Genomic DNA, 17,985 nt, shown 5'->3' on the forward strand with positions numbered 1-17,985 from the left:
CTGCAGAAGAAGATAGAGATACTTTTAACAAAATAGTAAAAGGCTTTAGAGTGTGCTGATAGCAAAATAGTGTGCTTGAATTTGAAGTACTACGTGTTTAGCGTAGTCTTAAGCAAATAGAAGCGTCGTTATGACCCAAGATCTTTGATAAGTTATATAGAACAGTTCAGAGCTAGCGTGGAGATTCTTAACTATCAACCCAGAAGTCAAAAAACCTGTGAACTCTTGGAAGGCTGTTCAGCCGTACAACAAAGAGGTGAGTTGCCTTGCCTCAGGTACAGGTGACTGCTGGCAGGTGTGCTCACATCTGTGCTCCCAGATGAGTGGAGTGAGCTACCAGTGTTGGCAGGTCCTTTTCCTGACACAGAGACCTCACGTGGCTGCAATATGCTGAGGTATTGCTCTGCAGTGACTTGTTTTGTGCGACAAAGGTCTCTGGAGTCAGTGATGTCAAACTCTTTCTTTATGATTTTTGGATAGATGGGGTTAACTCCCACCTTCCACCTTTTTTTTAGGCCAACAATGTGAAGTTACCTTATTTTAAATTAAAAAAAAAAACTCCAAAAAAACCCCCATCTGAGCCAGGCTTGTGAGGTTCTTGGTGTTATGCAGTCCTTCAGAATGAATGAAAGCTCTTGATGACAGCATGCTCTGCTGAACTGGCTCAGTAGTACTTTATGCTTTTCACTATAGCCCAAAATAGGGCTGCAGCACAATCTGTGGTTAGGAACTCCTCTTGGACCCTGTTCTTGGATGTTTTTAACCTGGGCTCATCATCTAAAGGGAAGCTGCTGGTTTTGAACAGCATTCGCGTTGCTTTTGCTGAACCTTTTACTCCTTTTATATATTGCTTTTGGGGTAAAGTGAGCAGAACTAATGAGGGCATTCAGTTAATTTATATAATGCCCTTATAATGCTGATATTCCTGTCCTTTCTGTTGTACACCTTAACCATACTAGATCCAGATGTTGGGGAGCTGGATGCAGGAATAGCAGATGAAGTACTTTGGCTTTCACGAAGACGGTCAAAATAGATCAGAACTAGTTCCTCCTCACCTTAGCTTATTATGACTCTGTTACTACTGTCCTCAAATCATACCTGTAGTGATGTCCTATGCCCTTAGATTAATATCCAGCTGGATGGTTATACTGCTGCTTTCTATGCCTGTGACTTTCTATTTGTGACCAATGAACTCAGCCTGCTTTCTCCTTTTCTCCTCCACATTTTTTTTTTTTCACACTAGAATAACTTTGTGGTATTCGTAAACTTTGCCACATTATTGTTAAACGAGTTATTTAAGCAGTGTTGCTCCAGATGGAGAACACTTGAGTGCTCTGGGAAAAGAAGAAATGCTTATTTGTTGCTATCTTGTGTTTTAATGAGCTTCTAATCAATCACACAGCTTTGTAGCTTGCTTTGTGAGAATGGTTTCCTTATCCCTGTTAGTTTACATTGACAGAAGCTGTGTAGGACTTGTCCAAAGATACCTGGCTTTTTGTTTTATGTTCTTATTGACGCACTGTAGAAATTTAGGATATAGAAAATGCAGTCTTATCTGTCAAAGAAAAATCTATTCCATTTGGGTTTATTATGTTTTAAGTTTAACAATATTGCTTAACAACAATTTATGTTTAACAACAATATTGTTGTAACCAGTGTATCTTGGTATCTCTGTCAAGCTTCTTCCCAGCTGAGTTCCAGAATAACTTCTGGAAACTGCCCCCCTACAAAGGGACATATTTGGTATTTGCTCTTCTCACACATCATCCTTGGCTCAAATCTCAGCTGCCCAGGGCTTTTGTTTGAGCCCTTGTCAGATTTCCTTGATGTCTTCCATCCTGTTGTAGTTATTTGGGAAAGTGCAACAAGCGCTAAGGAAGAAGGTAGAGAGGGAGATGTCTTCTGGGGACTGCTGTTGGCCTGGCTGCGACATGATTAGGTCCTGGTGGTTACATGGTTCACAGCTACCTGACAGTCCAGAATTTGAATTCTGTAAGTCAAACCTTTGACTTAAATTGAACTGTAAGTAAGGTGAATGCATTTGCAAGCTCTGGAGGAGGAGATTAATGTTCTGTCTGGTAGACGTTAGGTTGAGTGTTTGTATTTGAACTTCCCTGTCAGCCTCAGTGAGTTAATCCCACACCTCTCACCTGTGCTAAACTCACTCTGCAGAGATTGTGTCCTTGTGAACCCAAGAGTGTGAGGTGTTGATTCCTGATGATCTCATGTGATAAAGAAGGCATTTCTTTCATTTGCCTTATTTCCAATGTTGCCAAACTGGAAACTTTAAGCAACCCTGTAAATTGATGCTTATGGAGTTCAGCAGTGCAGAGCAGGCTAGGTAGTCATTCCAAATTAGAGGCACAAGGTTATGGGTTAGTGTTTCAGAACATGGATTCAGCAGGTTAAGTGTGTGCCAACCTTGGAGAAAAGTGTCAGAAGGTTGCTGAAAATCATCTGTGTGGAAGTTTGGCCATGTAAATGTGAAAGTCCCACTGAGACCCTTCTGTAAATTTGGCCCTTCACATTCTCTCTTGGGTAGATGAGCAGCAGATTATACGTGAGGTCTGAAACACATTCTTTCTTGACCATCTGGTTTTTTGCTTTAGCTTGTTCTTGAGGGTTTTTTTGTGCTCTGCCGTTGCTGCCTTTGTTCCCTTTGATCAGATGCTCTTGGGGAAGTTGGTCATCCACAGAAGCTTTTTGTGATAGGCCTAACAAAAATAGATATAACCACTCCTCAAGATTCCTCTAGTAGATTTATAGAGAATGGGTGCTAGCTCTTGTGCTTTAAGAGCACAGGAGCTCTTAAACGGCACACAAGAGCTCTTTAAATTTGCACCTTTAATGCAAATTTAGGGGTATTTGCAAAGTTGGCATTTTCAGTGCAGTTGTAAAATAGGTCCTTACAAAGCTCCTTTGGCACCTGCCTGAGAAACTGATGCCTGTTTTGGTGGTGGCCATAAGCCTGCCTCTGGGCTGGCATCCATGGAGGTGGCCACTGTGCACTTTGTTGTTGAACCACCACCAGCATTTCATGTGCTTTTGTAGCTGATGGGTGGGGGGAGGAAGAAAGCTAGATGATTTTCACTGGAAAGGAGTCAAAAAATGTTTCCACTTAATTTGATTGGCCTGCCATTGCAGGAGCTGCTAATGATGTCTGCATGGGGCTCGGGGGACCACTCAAACTGGTGGAGGGAATCATAAGAGATATTGCTAGTAACTTAATCATCTCCTTTGATGCTGCGGTAGAGGTTTGTATAGTGTCCACTGCTAGATGCTGTGTAAGAGCACTTCTGAGGTAATTAATGCCCTGTCCTGAAGGTGAATTTTTGCTTGGGGAGGGGAGTACTAGTGAGAACTAACATCCATTAGCTTTTCTCTCGGGAAGTTTTGCTGGGCTAGAGAATAACATGATCTTTAGGCATTAATAAGGTTTAGCCTTGATGTGGGGAGCCTGTTGTGACAAAAGATCTTTGGTCTCTTCCGCTCATAAGGTTGGCTCCTCTCCTCACCCATGGGAAGGCAGGGACCAGTCTACCCTCAGCAGCAGAGGCTTTGTCAAGTGCAATTAGGCTCTTCCTCTAGTGCCAAAAGCAGCTTCTCACCTTGTGCTGTCAGAAAAGACCCTGTATTAGGAAAGGGAAGAGCATCTCCCTTAGCCAGCATAGCTCCTAAATTAGGTCAGAGACTGCAACTGAGGCCTCAGCCCTTGCACAGGGTCCTAATTCTTGCTCACCTCCATTCTGCTGCTTTCTCATTCATGTGTTGTAGTGACTTAAACTCCCTGGGTGCCCAATGGTTTAGTATAACCTGAGGGAGAACATGCAAGTGCAGCAGGAGCAGTGTGTAGGGTAATGTATGTCTGTTAAAAGTGAGGCCTCAGACATGCTGGAAGCCCTCTGATAGCCTAATAATAATTATTAATGCTAATAAAAATTAGTGAACTCCTCACCTCCTGGCAGAAGGCTGGAATAATAACTACGGAGTCTTTGTTCAATTACAGATAAGAATGAGGTGTTGAGGGTCAGCCTTGTGCAAAGACCTCCTTCCCTGAACGCCGTCCTCTTCTTGCATCCAGTCCCCCACTGGCTGTGTTTTTATCTTCCTGAATTACAAGAGGGAATGGCTCTTTTCTTCCCCCCTTCTCCCATGCTCCTGCGACAGGAGCGAAAGGGAGAGGGATTAGTGAGCTAATTAGAAATGATCGCATCTATCAACACTAATTAACAATCCTGTGGTCTCACTTGCGTGTTCTTTTGAGCTGCTCCCCTTCGGGACAGCACCACAATCACCCCCTGCCTTTAGGGCCGCTCTGTCCCTTCTGCACTGATTGGAAGTGATAGCCTGGTTGCATGTTCTGTCGTGTAGGGACAGCGCTGCTTCGAATATGCTTTCCAGGCTGCAGCATTCCCTCCTGGTTTCTGCTGTCACCTGGGTTACCCTGGGCCCTCCATGGACACAACGCTGCCGCTGCTGCTGACCACAGAATGAAAATGGCAGGGGTTTTGTTTTCAACACCTCTTACTTCCAGTGGCTTTTTCACTTGTGACACTGAGGGCTTCTTCTCGGCAGAGCTAAATGAGCCAAGATGGGGGCTGTCTGCTGAGTCTTGCATGGAGCTGGAGTGGCGTGAGGTTCTGTTCCCGGCTCTGCAATAACATTTCAACAGCAGATCAGGTGCTTGTTCTAGCAAAATAGTCCCAAGAATTTATCAGTGCAAGACCTAAAATAAGTTGTCTTCCTTTTATCACTGTTACAGCGCGTGGACTAGAGGATAGCAGTAGAAAAGTGAAAAATACTAATAAATTTGCCAGGCAGACTGACTTAACTGAATTGATTTGCCACAGGGAGTCCTACCAGAAAAATTAAACTGCTTCTTCCTTATGTTTCCCTGTTTAAAACAAGACGAGGTAAGAGACAGATGTGTCTGCGATCAGGATAGAGGAGGCTTTGCTCCTATGTTTTTCTCTGGTCAGATAGATGTGTGCTGGAGAATACTCAAGTCATGCCTGATTCCAGCCTTCCCTTCTGTTTTGTGCTGGCTCTATCGAGTTAGTGAAGCAAGGAAAGAGCATCTTAAACTTACACGAAAGAGCTGTACTGGAGGATACAAGTATTCGCTAAACCAGAACTGGAGAAACCTCTTCTGCACTGAAGTACAAAGCAGAAAGAGCATGACTTAACTCTGACTACTTCTGAGCAGGGCTGAATGATGTTGAAGGGGCAGGAGGGATAGCTTTTGGGAGTGCAGGAAAGGGAGAGAAAACATGCAAGAAATGCTGGGGGGTCATTGTTTTATTTAAAAGCAAAACAGAATTCATCTGGGCACAATGAAATGAGCAGTAACACTTCATGATGTTTGCTTCTGTATTGGCTGGAAGTCAAGTGGTTTACCTGCTGAAGGAGAAGCTGACAGTATAGGTAAGAGAACAGATTTAAGCAGAAAAATTAGAAGGGAAACTATTGAAATACCCCAGTAGGAATGCTGAAGTACCTGATGTGTGTGGAGAGACAGGTGGGCTGGCAGTGTGGTGTACCCAACACAAGGGAGGGTTGTGGAGCTTCAGCAAATACAATTCAGACAAACAATGAAAGTGGTGTGCACTTACTTGAGAGTCTCTTGTTCAAAGCACCAAGTATTGAAAACACTCTTGTTTTGAATCTCAAGTTGCATTTTAGGAATGTCCCTTTTGCAGAACCGTTTTCATGATGCCAAGAATGGAGACTTATTTTTCAGGGAGTTTTCCCACAAATCTGTCTTGTTCAGTGAAGAAAAGTAATGCTCAGGGAATAATTTGAAGCCTTCTTAATCCTGGAGCATCAGAGAGTGTAGGGGATGATGAATGCTCCCAATTCTGGATTGTGGGAAAGTGTATCCTAACCCAGCTATTCTTGAGTCCAGGGAAGCCAACAAGAAAGCCTTAAAAGAGGCCTTTCAGGTCTGTGTTAGTGTATTCAGCTGAAACTTTATAATTCACTTTGTGATGTGCATGCACTAAACTGATGCGCTGTAGAAAAACGACTGACAAACTTTCATGTACCCTGTTCCTTCCCTTCCTGGCATTCCAGCAGCTTTCTCTGAGTTGTTGGCTGCAGGGAGCTGTTGGTCCTGCAGTATTCAGGCATGAAGGCTTTCAGAGCATGCTGCAGTGCTCACAATGTCAGTAACGATTTCTGGCTAACGCAGCTTTTTGGTGGTGTCATCTCTCATTATCACATGGGCTTTCCTTGGGCTTTTCCTTGTCTCTCATTCAGAATTTTGACCTTCTGTATTAATTAAACAGTGACTTTCCTCCAGCCAGTGATTGAGTTATTCAGTAATACCTGCCTAAAGCCATCATAATAAAGGACAGAAGTTTTTTAATGCAAATGATTTGGTTCCAGATGTTTTGATCACATTAAACGATGGCTCAAATTAACCAGAGATTGGATTAAGCAACAGGCTAGCTTGGCTGCTTTTTCTAATCATTGTGATTCCTGACATGTTTGTTTCCCAGAGCATGCCCCCAAGAAGGCAGTGTAGCCCCCAGTATTCCTCTATGTGAAAATAGTGAAATAAAAATAATAGAGTGCCAGAAGCTATCTAGTATAGGTGCTGTGTTTTTCACAGCAAAGATCTTTCCTCTCCATAAATGTTACCTGCTGAGATGCTGCTCTGACTTGCAATGTTCTGGGAAGGAATTATTCAGGGTGTACAGGAGACTCTGTGGTCCTGGAATTGACTGTTAAATACCTTCTCCAAGGCTTTTCAGGTGCTACATCATCCTTCTATAGTCTAAGCAAGTTCTTGTGTGGGGAGTAGATGTGTCAGTGGATGGGGCTTGGACTTAGAAGGCAAAATCCAGAACAGGATTCAGTGGCTCGATCACTCAACTTTGAAAACAATTTCAGGCTTCCAAGAGAAAGTATTTAACCATTTGAATAACTTACCTGGGGATGTGCAGCAGATATTTCCTCTCCTAGTTATTAAATCATGAGTAGCTGCCTTTCTGAAAACAGGCTGTACTCAGCCACAGGTTACAGATTTGCTCTGGAAAGTGCTAAGGAACATTGTACTGTTTGCAGAGGTCAAAATAGAGGTTTTCTGGTGTGAAATCTTACTGTGTCTGCCAAGGGTTTATTATTTGGAGCTGAGCAAATAGAAGAGTGAAACTACAAACTTGACATGTCTTCCTTTCCGTTTTTTGTTTGTTTTCTTTCCCTGGTTTCTCCATGCAGCTCGGATTGGAAAAATGAAACGGAGGAAGCAAGACGAAGGGCAGGTATGTCCCCTCTGCAGCCGACCTCTGTCAGGATCCGAGGAGGAGATGAGTAGGCATGTGGAACAATGCCTTGCAAAGGTAGAGGCGCAGCAGGATCGCCAGCTGCCATTCCCTTCTCCCTACTCCCAGCTTTGTCTGCAGTTGACCTAACACGCGGCAAAAACTAACACTGCTGAGCTTGCAGGCGATGCTAACTGTCTCACTAAGACCTGTAGTCACTTCTCTTTGTCTTGGAAAATGGATTTTTCTGGATTTTTCTCCTGTCTTGCATTAGTAACTTTTTTACTTCATGCACCCTTTCACACTGAAGTCTGAGTTGTAGGCTGTGAAGGTAGAGCTATTGAAGTTTATGAAGCCTTTTGTAGGACTTCATGCTTCCTGTGTAGCACAGCGGGAAGATTTCTTTCTGATCTCTGCCTTTAACAATATTAGAATTATTTTTTTGCTGGGTTCTTTTGTAACAGACTGGCATTTGTAAATGTTGCATGACCACCTTACTCCAGGAAGTGCATTTGAACAGAACCATTCTCTTGCTGTGCATCCCAAAGACTGGAAGGAAAGAACAAGCCCTAGGGGAGGGAAAGAGTTGTCATAGGGCTTTCTGTGCTTGTTTCTCAGGAAAAGCCCACAATAGAGATAATAATGTATTATTGTTAATTATGCACCTCAAGAGGTGCATGGTGTAAAGAGAGGGGTCTTTTGATCAGTGTGCCCCAAAAAATATGCTATAGGAGAGCATTCCTGCTAGGGATCAAGAGAATCTGTGGTTTACATGGCAAAGTTGTTGTGCATGCAAGGCAGGGGAATGCATGTTGAAATGCACACCAGCATTGGTGTAGGAGCCAGAGCTTAAACTTCCATGTGTAAAAATGGTGAACCTTTCAACTTGTTTTAATCTTAAGGTTGTCAAGTTCTTCTAGCACCCATTTACTTCTAGATTTAGATCGCTGAGAATGGAGGTGGGAGTAGATGCTGCTGTCTGCTGTATACTTAGCTGTCCTGGGAACAGTCCAGCTTTTCTTCTCCATCCCACCATGAGTTATTAACCCCAAAGAGCTATTTCCTGCATCTCAATGCTGTGCCCCTGCTTTACCCTGTGCAGAGAGAAGGTTCATGCATGACTGAGGATGACTCTGTGGACATCGAGAACGAGAATGGCAACCGCTTCGAAGAGTACGAGTGGTGTGGGCAGAAGAGGATACGGGCTACTACTCTGCTGGAGGGAGGATTTCGAGGTGCGTCAGAGTACTGGGGGGGCCTTGTAAATTATTCTGTTGTGGAAATTGAGCATTGCCGGTCTTTAAAGGGAGGGACCTGGAGATTTGCCTTTCACAAAGGGTGAGACCTTCAGCCTTTGCCAGAATGTAAAGTGATTTCATTTCTGCCTCTCTTGAATGATGACAGTCAAAATTTGTGCAAATGTTGAACAAAAGCATGGTGTTATTTCTTGCTTGAGAAATGTCTCTGAAGAGGGAATGAGTAGGAATGGATAGAATGGGGAGATCATTTGGGGAAAATAGCTTCTTATATGTTACACATAGTAAGAAATAGGTAGAAATATATGAAGAGAGGGAAATAGAAATGAAATTGTAAAAATTCCCAGCCTGGAGTGACGAAAGCTGGTGTATCAGCCTCTGGTGATGTATTGAAGGTGACAGCTAAGTCGCTTTAGCACCTGCATAAAATATTAAAGGGCCAGTTGTGCATTTATCACTCCATCCCTTTTAGGGTTGATAAATGAGAATCCAGGAACCTGCTCTGCACCTGCAGCACTGCAAGCCCTTAGGGCTCCCAGACAAACACATTTTATTTTTCCTCCTTCTTTTGCTCCTTCCCCAGTGACGGGGAAATCAGTTACTGTGGAGAGAGTGAGTTATGGCAAAATTTGACCTCTTGTGAGCTTTATTGGTGAATGTAATTTTAGCTAGAAAGCTGGCCCCTTTCTTACACTCAGCCCTTTGGCCTCTAAGAGGAGGATTTACTAAACTGTTCATTGGCATGAACCTCTGGCACTAAGGAGAGTCTCTCGCAAGCAATCCACATAGTGCATGCCTGATGAGAGGAGGAACACTGGCTCCCTCGGTTCAATAAAGAGGATGGGATGTGATCTCTTCCTGTATCAGCTTGGATTTTAATTTAAAATATCTCAAGGGGAAAGGCTACTACATAAGGGAGTTGGACTTAAAAGCCAGCTGTGTGCTCAGTGGCAGCCTGGCACTCCTGATCTGCTCTTGCCTTCCTCTGAAATTAAATTGTAGCTGGGTTGTAGATGATCAGGAGCACAGAGGCACAGGAGCAGCTTCTTTAGGTTTTGAAGGCTACCCAGTGAAGCTCACACTGTCACTTCCTGTGTCTGTAGCCTTAGCTACCTTAATTTTTTTGTGCCCACATGGAGAGTTGCATCTGAGGTCTCACGTGACTGATGAGACCATGCAAGGTCTTAGACTATGTTTAGGTAGTACAGTCACTACAATCCATAGGGGAGAAGCATGGGACATCTGCATGCCTCTATTGTTGTCACTGCTACTCCTGGTTAGGAAAAGCTACTCAGTTAATTCCTGCCCTGTTTTGTGCCTTCATAGTTTCTTCCTTCACCCCCAACAAACAGCTGAGTTTGAAAGCACAATCTTCTACTTCCTTTTATGTGGATACTCTGCTGTATTCACCTGATCAATGTTCCTAGTTGGTTTTGGGATAACTCAGTGAAGTGTGATCTGAAGCTTTCATAGTGCTTTGGTCCTATGGAGACCCTCTTTCAAATGAAGCTTCAGGTGGATAAAATGTGTAATTGATGCAAATTACACAAAGTACTTGCTCCTTGTTGCATTTTCTTCCTTATTTTAAGGAATTCAAAGAAGGGTTAATTTGTGTTGTATAGATCAACTGCTTTCCTCCACCAGAAGTTAGACAGATTCTAGCATCAGTCAGGGCTGTAACCTCTGCTAGATGGCTGCACATGCATGGACAGGTATTTCTGTATTTCATAGTTAGAAAGAGCCCTGCTTCCATCAGGTCCATCTCCTCTTTCCTGTTCGAGACCTTTATGAGACCTTCAAGAGCACTTAGTTACATAAACAGGTCCAGCAAAGTATCAGAAGACTAGGAGAAGAATAGAGCACAACTAGATGTGGTTCTAAACCCCTCTGTAATTACCCTGATGAGAAGGCTTTTGGATTAGACTCTTTCCCTTTGTGGTGCTGGATGAAAGGTGTCTGTAGATCAGCTTGCAAGCACAGGAACCTCCTGGTAGCATTTGTAGTGAGGAACATCCTCCTTGTGCAACTTTTGGTGGCAGAGCCACTGTTGAAGAAATGATTCCATCTGAGGGGCTGGCAGGTCCCTAGTGCATGTGTTTCTCCCTGCCCTTCCTCCTCTGGAGCACACCTCTGCTGGCAGCTGGATTCAACAGCTGCCATGCGCCTCTGGAGAGGTGTCGTCTTTCCTAAACAGGGGAACTTTGTGCCACCAACTCTCTACCTAGTATTTGGGGATGACCAGATAATATCTGCAAGGTACCTACCTACTCTGCACAAGAAGTTTCTGTAAAATTTGGGAAGCCAAAGCAAAGCTGGAATGATCTCCTGTAGTTGCTGATTTGTGTTTCCTTTTAAGCAAGTTACACTTTTTTATGCTCCCTTTTGTGGTTTTCATATTGTCTCTGGCTGCTGGCATTCAGAGCATTCTCCATCAGTCAGGCTTGCTTTGTGCACTCTCAGGTAACCTTAAAGGTGACTGTTCCTTTCTCTGCCAGTGTTGGCTCTTGCCTTGTTTAAGGGACAGAATTCTTAATTTAAAGCCCTGAAGCACAGCACAAGGTTTTGGAGATGCTTTCCAATGCTTAAAACTGCTTTGTCTGGAGTTGGCAAGGCCCTCGTTAACCCTTGTCACCCGAGGCTTTGTATTTGGCTCTGTTCCCTTTGCTGAGAAGTAGCAGCGATGTGGAAATCGAAGGCCTTTTATAATGCCAGACAGCCTTTGCCAGGCTACAGGGATGTCACCAGTGTCTAAAGAGATGACATGGGGAAATACATAAAACCAGAGGGGAAAATAGATGGCCGTGTGTCTCATTAATTTTGGTTTTAATGGTGTGTTGCTTTGAGGAGATGTCGCAGCTGGGCAAAGGGGGAGCTGGATGCTGTGGCCAGCATGTGTTGCATGAATCGGTCACACTGTTGGGCAGCATTACAGAAGTGACTCAAACTTAACACAGGTCCTGGCTTCTTTTTATCATTTTTCATTAATGTACAAAGTTCAGATCGTTCTCAAAGTGAGGCAAACTCTTTGCTAATTATATGAAAGATCCTGCCAGGCTCTCATGTGGATAAAGTTGGGGTTTTTTTCTTCTTGAAAACAGGAAGGTCAGGGAAATGAACAGCCCTGCTCAGATTTTCTGGAAGGTGGTCTAATCCTTAGGAGCAGTCAAAGGCTGAAACTCTCACTTGTGCGGTTCCTAGGATGGCTCTTTCTTACTTCCAAAGCACGCAGGGAGATCTTGCTCCTGTCACCTGAGGGGCTGTCTTACAAGGTGCAAAATCTTTACCTTCTTTGTGTTACAGCTGCAAATCCCCAGTCAGGTCTAGGGCAGCAGAGCCAAAGCACACGGCTTGGCATGCTTGAGGCAGCAGGTGGAAAGAACAGGAGATGGCAGCAAGCAGGAATATGGCATAACTGAGAAGTGCAGGGATCAGTATGTTGTCTCTTAAGCTGTTGGGTTTGATGGAGGCATTTAGTCAAGGAAATACTTGGTACATCTAGCTGTCCTCCTGGCTTCTTAAAAGATAATTTCCTATCACTTAATCTGCTGACCCAAAACTGGAAGAATGCAGGGTGTAAATGAAAATTATTGGCGGTTATCTAGGGTTTGGAACCACTTTGTTTCAGCAGACGTTCTGCTTGAAGTAGGGGTTTGTAGAGTTCTCGCTTCTGTTTAGGATAGGTGCAGAAGGCTACCAGCATGAAATACCAAGTGCTGCTTGAATCAAGCTTGTGCTTCAAAGTGAAAAGCTATACAGTTATAAAATATTTCCCTGTCTCAGTCTAGTGTCACAAGACTAAAATTTCTCTTGAAATACCTGAACATTCAGTAACCATCTATCTCCATGTCTCTGAATCATACCTCTCTGAAGCTCTTTGTTGCAGAGGATTATTTCATGCCATCTTTGTCTAATGAGTTTCTGTGTTTAGGAAGCCAACAAGGCTTCACAAGTGAAAGCATCAAGTGGCTCCCTCTCTGATGTTTTCTTTTAATGCTCAACATATTTGTAGCAATTCTTCTGTTCCTCTCCAGAATGGATGCACGTTACCCTCAGTGTTTACACTGTAAGGTTATCCCTTTAAAGAATTCCTGAGGGAAGTTCAAAAGGGTTTTTTTTCTTTGAAAGATTCAGTGTCTCTTTTTGTGTGTATGTCTCTTACTTGAAAGAAGGGAAAGGGAGGGGGGAGTGAAAAAAAAGTGCTTTATCTGAAAAGAATCACATCAGCTTCGCACTGATAGAAGCCGCTGTCATCTCTTAAACGGCTTAGCACAGTCAAAAGGCAAGAGGACTTAAAACAGTGTCTTACACAGGGATCGATGGGTGGAACACATAACTCGTAACTGCAAAAAAAAAAAAGAAGTGCGGGGGGAGAGATAACGGTAATGATTGCATTGAGGGAAGCTTGAGGGAGGCTTGTTCTTTGTAACACAGCTTCAAAGGTGTCTGGACCGGTGCCTAAGCAAACTGTCCTGTGAAGTCGCTGCCTCTGTAGGTCTAGGGAAGGCGGGAGGGATGCTTGCACCCTTCTGTTTCTTAGCAGATGGGACAAAGATTAGTAAATGCCAGGTTAGCATCTCCCTTCTGTTGCTTCAGATTCGAGGAGGGGATTTTGTCACTTGGTCTCTTGCCGTCCGTTCCGCGCTTGTCCAGGAGAGGGGAAGGAGGCGAGCGGCGGATGGGGCGACTGGGGAGATGGGGTGGGGGGACGGGATGTCAGTTTATCGATCGCACCTCAGTCAGGAGAGCTGCAGGCGCAGTGCTCTGAGCACGAGCGGCAGCGTGCTTAATGTGATTGAAAGGCAGTTAAAATGGCGGTGACCTTTTCAGGGGGAATTAGATTGCCTGCCAAGAGTGGTTAGAGGGAGTGATAACGCCAGCTTGAGGAAGCTGTCCAGTCTGCTTCAAAGGGAGAGAGACAGGGAAAGCAAGCTGGCAGCAAGTACCATTTAAAGCACGAACCGCGCGATCTGATAGAACAGAGATTGCTGTCCTTTTTAGATATGAAAGAATTGGAGAATTGTAGCGAAGTTCTCTCCACCCGCCCTGTCCCCCTCTTCTCCCCTCCAGCTCCCCCACCGAAAAGCCTTCCTCTGGGTGCACTGGCAAGCTAGTCACCACTGCTCTTGTGGGTCTCTCTTCCTTCAGCAGATCAGTTACATCAAAAATAACACAGAAGAGAAAAAGACTTTGAAAATGTTAAAATGGTAAACAGGGCATTTTCAGGGAAGGATGCTTTCTAAGAAAGATCAGCATGACAAGGATCTGTCTGATAGATTGTGATACTCTTGAAGAAGGAGAAACACACAGGGATTACTTAACTCTGAAGTTTTTCTCTATTTCTCCATGCTGTCCTCCTCCCAAGCTGGCAAAAGGCTCATATCTGTTCATTAATATCTTATGAAGGGAAAAGAACAGCACGACTTAGCAAATGCATAGAGGGACATAGTAAAATCTGTAACAAACTGCAGTTACCTTTGGATGCCCGTTTGTACTGGCTCTCATAGCATGTACCATTAGGGCAGCTGCCTGGAAAGGGGGACTGTATTAAAAATCTAAAAGTTTCCAGTGGATGACTGCATTCCCACTGTTGACTTTCTATCTCTGCAGAATCAAGATGTCCTTCAGTTTGAGCAGCAAACGTTGTAGGCCAGCTTTTGTCCAGCATGGTTTAGTTGTCCAAGGGAGAGCACTGGAGCAATAGCTATATGCTCTTCCAATTTGTTCTCCTAAATGCATGCAGCATTAGAAGCATGCTTTGTGAGGTCCTGTCCTCAAAAATCTAAGTAGATGCTTTTCAATCCTCCTGCCTCAGCTAGGTGTTTGTGAACACAATGACTTTGCTTGTGCCTGGTAACTGCCTGGCAGAAAGCTCCAAATAGAGGAGGAAAACTCAGCTGCACTTCTCAGTGCAATTCCATGAACTTCAAACTCTACAACAAAGCTCTGCAAAAATCTGTTTGACACGTATGTGGAAACTGAAGTATAGAGGCATCTTCTCCAATGCTATAAAGATAGTAGCAAAGCTGGCAACACAGCTTAAAAGTTTTGCTCTAGAATCGCCCTTAGTAGCCAGCTGTGCCCTCTTTTTTAGATAAAATATAAAGAGGCTTGCAGGAAAGCATCAGGAGGCAAGGAGACTTTCCATTTTTCCTTTCCAGGAGGTTCAAGCTGCATTTAAGATCATACTAAGAGGGTATAAACTGATCTACTCAAATTCAGCAAAAGAATTTGAGCTGAACAGTGTAACTTCTCCTAAGAGACTGTGTGGGAAATAGATGTCACTGGCATATTCAGGTCTTTTGGAAGAATGGTCTAGTAAGTAGAATCATCTCCATTTCTGTATAGATGAGTCAGAATTCATTCATTTTACCCTGGCAGGCTAAAGTAAACTTCAACCTGGATGCAAGAGGAGATGCAGGAGTATAGAGAATCTTTGCCGTAATGAAATTCTTACTCTTCCTCACACTTAGCAAGAGCTCAGTTCAGTGCCTTTCTCTGTCACATTTCCAGTGTCAGCATCCCTTGTTGCTTAGTCTCTAAGGTGAATACATCTGAGCATCCTTCCCAGCCTCTCACTCTTGGCATTGTAGCTTTTCTACACTCGGATTGCTACCTTCTGCTGGTCACTTCTACCTGCTCTAAGCTTTCAAGTGGGCAAGATGTATAAATTTCATGTTTCTCAAGGGCTTATTCTGTGCCTTATCCCCCTCTTTAGTGGGATGCTGAGTCCCAGAGCCCTTGTATGCCTCAGCCCTTGTGTAAAATGGGGGTAATCCTGGGTAATCTCTCTGTTGCTGAAGGATGATACTTTGTACTGGTGTGATGTTTAAAGTTCATATATTGCTTCAAGGAACAGCGTTTTCTTCATTTTGGAACACAAACTAATCAATGGGACTTGGCAAAGCAAAAATCACTTCAACTGAAAACCAAGAGTGGTGCTTATTGCTGTTAAAAGTCCTGATTGTTGGTAGAACATTTTCCTTAACTTGAACACATGTAAAAATGTAAGAACCTAATTTTTACGCTCAAACTGCCGGAATGCATTAGCTGACAGGAGCACAATCAACTAAACCTTGCTGTTTGATTTACAGAGTTCTGACAGCCACTCTAACCAGGGAAACATTTTCTGTGGGAAGAAGGAGAATTCTCTCTATTTGACAGTATTATGTATCATACTTGAGGGAAGAAAAGGGATGTGCGTCACCCAGAAACAGGAAGGAGGTAAAATATAAAGAAAACAGAAAGTGTAGTTGTATCGCCTTGAAAATTGGCAGGGGGAGTAGGGGAGCAGGTAGAGCACCTGAAACCACTCAATTTTTTGAAATTGGGTTCCAAGCTGATAGCATCCCTTTAAACTTCAGTTTTCTTAGGTCTTAGACATTCAACATAGTATCTTCCAGTCCCATCTGCTGCATTTGCTTACCTGCTCTCTGCAGTCCATTTTTCTAGTGATCTGTCTGCTCTGGTTTTGAGAGTCCCAGGCTTTAAGACAGTCATTTGATAATTATTCTTCCCCCCCCAAGCATCTGCAGTTTTGCTACAACTGCAACCTACTTCTTGGACACTTGGGTCAAACTTCAGCCTTAAGCACACAATAGTTGATTGACGTGATTTTAATAGCATTTTAGAATACAGTTGTTAAGTCAGGGGCAGTGAGATTTTTCTCAAGGAAAAAGGGAGCACAGGTCTCAATGGCTCTAAACAGCTCCTGTCTCCGCATGTCGTCTCTTACGCTCGGCGGTGAAACACATTATCGAGTAGTGCCCGGAAAGTGGCTAACTGCGTTTGACACACGCCAACTCCCTGCCTCCACACTGGATAATTGCATTGTCAACTGTTCAGCAAAGTGGCAGGTGACACTGCAGCCGGATTGATTGTCCTAGTATGGAGGCTCCCAAGACTGTCAGCCACCCAATCGATAGAGTTTACACAAGACACCGTGACTGCATCTGTAACTAATTTCAGTTTGAACCTCACAAGATGCGGCTGTCCCTGTTTCCTGGCCTCTCTTCTTCTTTGCTTGCATCTTCTTCCGGGACGAAGAAGTTGCTTTTCTGCTGAAAGCCCAGCTTTATTTCTCATTTTGGAGCTGGAAGTGAAGAAATCAATGGTGTGTTTTGTGATTTCAGAGTTGAGGGCATTACAGCACATGGCTAACTAGCAGCTCCAGTTTTGCAATCAATAGGCTGATCAATTGATTAAATTAGCACTGATTTTTCTTTCTTCTTTCCAACCTAGAAAAGAATTAGTTTGGAGGGAAAAGCACATGGGTTTGGCCTGTGAAATTTAGCCCTTGGTTTTTCCAGTCCTTGGCTGCCTTTCTTCCATGAATACAATCTCTGTGCTCATCATTATTTAAAGCAAACTGCATCAAGCCCCACTACAGGCAGTAGCCCACTGTAAGCCGGGGTGTCACTTTCAGCTGTTCACCAGCCCTGCTGCTTCATGCTCGGCTGCCTTAGAAAAGTCATCCTCCAAGCTCTGCTGTGCTGCTTTATTATTGGCAGAGTTGCGACATTCCTGTGATCCCTGTCAGTGGTGCTTATTGATCCAGTGATGTGAATCTGCTTAGTGATTCAAGATTACTTTAATTCTCCCTCTTCCTTTTTTGTTTGTTTCCACCCTCTCCCCAGGGGAACAAAAGCTTTCAGATCCACCTTTCCCTGAGTGTGGAAAAGGAGCTGTAGCTGCAAAGACCATGGCTGTTGCTGCTGCTTTTGTACTCCAGTGCTGGGTTTTGAAGAGCAGCCTTTGAGACAGAAGTGAGACTGTTCTCACCTTAGTACATCGCACCAGCGTGAGGCTCTAGGAGGCAGCCATGCGTGAATGGCCACACCAGATCAGACCTTTGGTCTGAGTGCGTTTTCCCCTCTGTAGCCACAATCTGTACGTGATGGATTATGGAGAGGCATTAAAGAAATCTCTGGAATACTCCATGGTGCTGTGAGGGGTGGGGAAGCCTCTTCCCTGAGCCCTGCAGCAGCTGGCTCTTACCCTGTACAGCAGAGCTTGCCTGCCCTTTGTTCAGCACACTGCTGCAAAGCGATGTTAATGGTCATAAAATTATATGGCCCCTTTCTTTAAAGGCAGCTGTTCCTCTGATCTGTTAGCAAAGATCACTGTAAGCATCTAAGTCTCTGGCAGCCTGTTCATGCCTCTGTGGGAGCTAATAGATGCATCAGATGGATGCATCTGCTCTTCCAGGTGTCCGTTGTAATGGCACAGTTGGGTGTCAGTTTTCCAGGTAAATCACTATTTTGCTTGAAAGGGATCTGGCTCTAGAGGAATGAAACTCTTGTCCTGTAAGCAGCTTTTCATGGCCTCTGAATGTCATTTTTCTTGCAACAGGCTAAGAAAGTCACCAGGAGAACTATTCTATCCGTGTTTGAGCCAGGAAAAAAAAAGAGGGGGAACAGTTTCACTGTCCCCAAAATAATGGCTGAGGTTGTGTTACTGATCTGCAG

The 17,985-nt window shown here is 44.0% G+C and overlaps 1 protein-coding gene and 2 long non-coding RNA genes across 5 annotated transcripts in view; all 3 read left to right on the plus strand.

Annotated features, from left to right (window-relative positions):
- RNF220 (ring finger protein 220) overlaps positions 1-17,985 on the plus strand; it is a 219,281-nt gene that overhangs the window by 162,218 nt on the left and 39,078 nt on the right. For 2 of the 3 annotated variants that reach the window (XM_030494518.1, XM_030494520.1), the window contains 2 exons: positions 7,222-7,343; positions 8,368-8,500. In XM_030494518.1, coding sequence (XP_030350378.1) covers positions 7,222-7,343; positions 8,368-8,500 — 255 coding nt within the window. The remainder of the gene's footprint in view (positions 1-7,221; positions 7,344-8,367; positions 8,501-17,985) is intronic. The other variant, XM_030494519.1, reaches the window with a different exon arrangement.
- On the plus strand, positions 8,524-10,482 carry LOC115611513. The gene is made up of 2 exons (XR_003992601.1): positions 8,524-10,277; positions 10,355-10,482. It is a non-coding gene; the product is annotated as an uncharacterized LOC115611513 (long non-coding RNA).
- On the plus strand, positions 10,694-15,749 carry LOC115611514. Its single transcript, XR_003992602.1, has 2 exons — positions 10,694-12,880; positions 15,455-15,749. It is a non-coding gene; the product is annotated as an uncharacterized LOC115611514 (long non-coding RNA).

Source organism: Strigops habroptila, chromosome 8 (genome assembly GCF_004027225.2).
Source record: "Strigops habroptila isolate Jane chromosome 8, bStrHab1.2.pri, whole genome shotgun sequence".
Classification (NCBI taxonomy): domain Eukaryota; kingdom Metazoa; phylum Chordata; class Aves; order Psittaciformes; family Psittacidae; genus Strigops; species Strigops habroptila.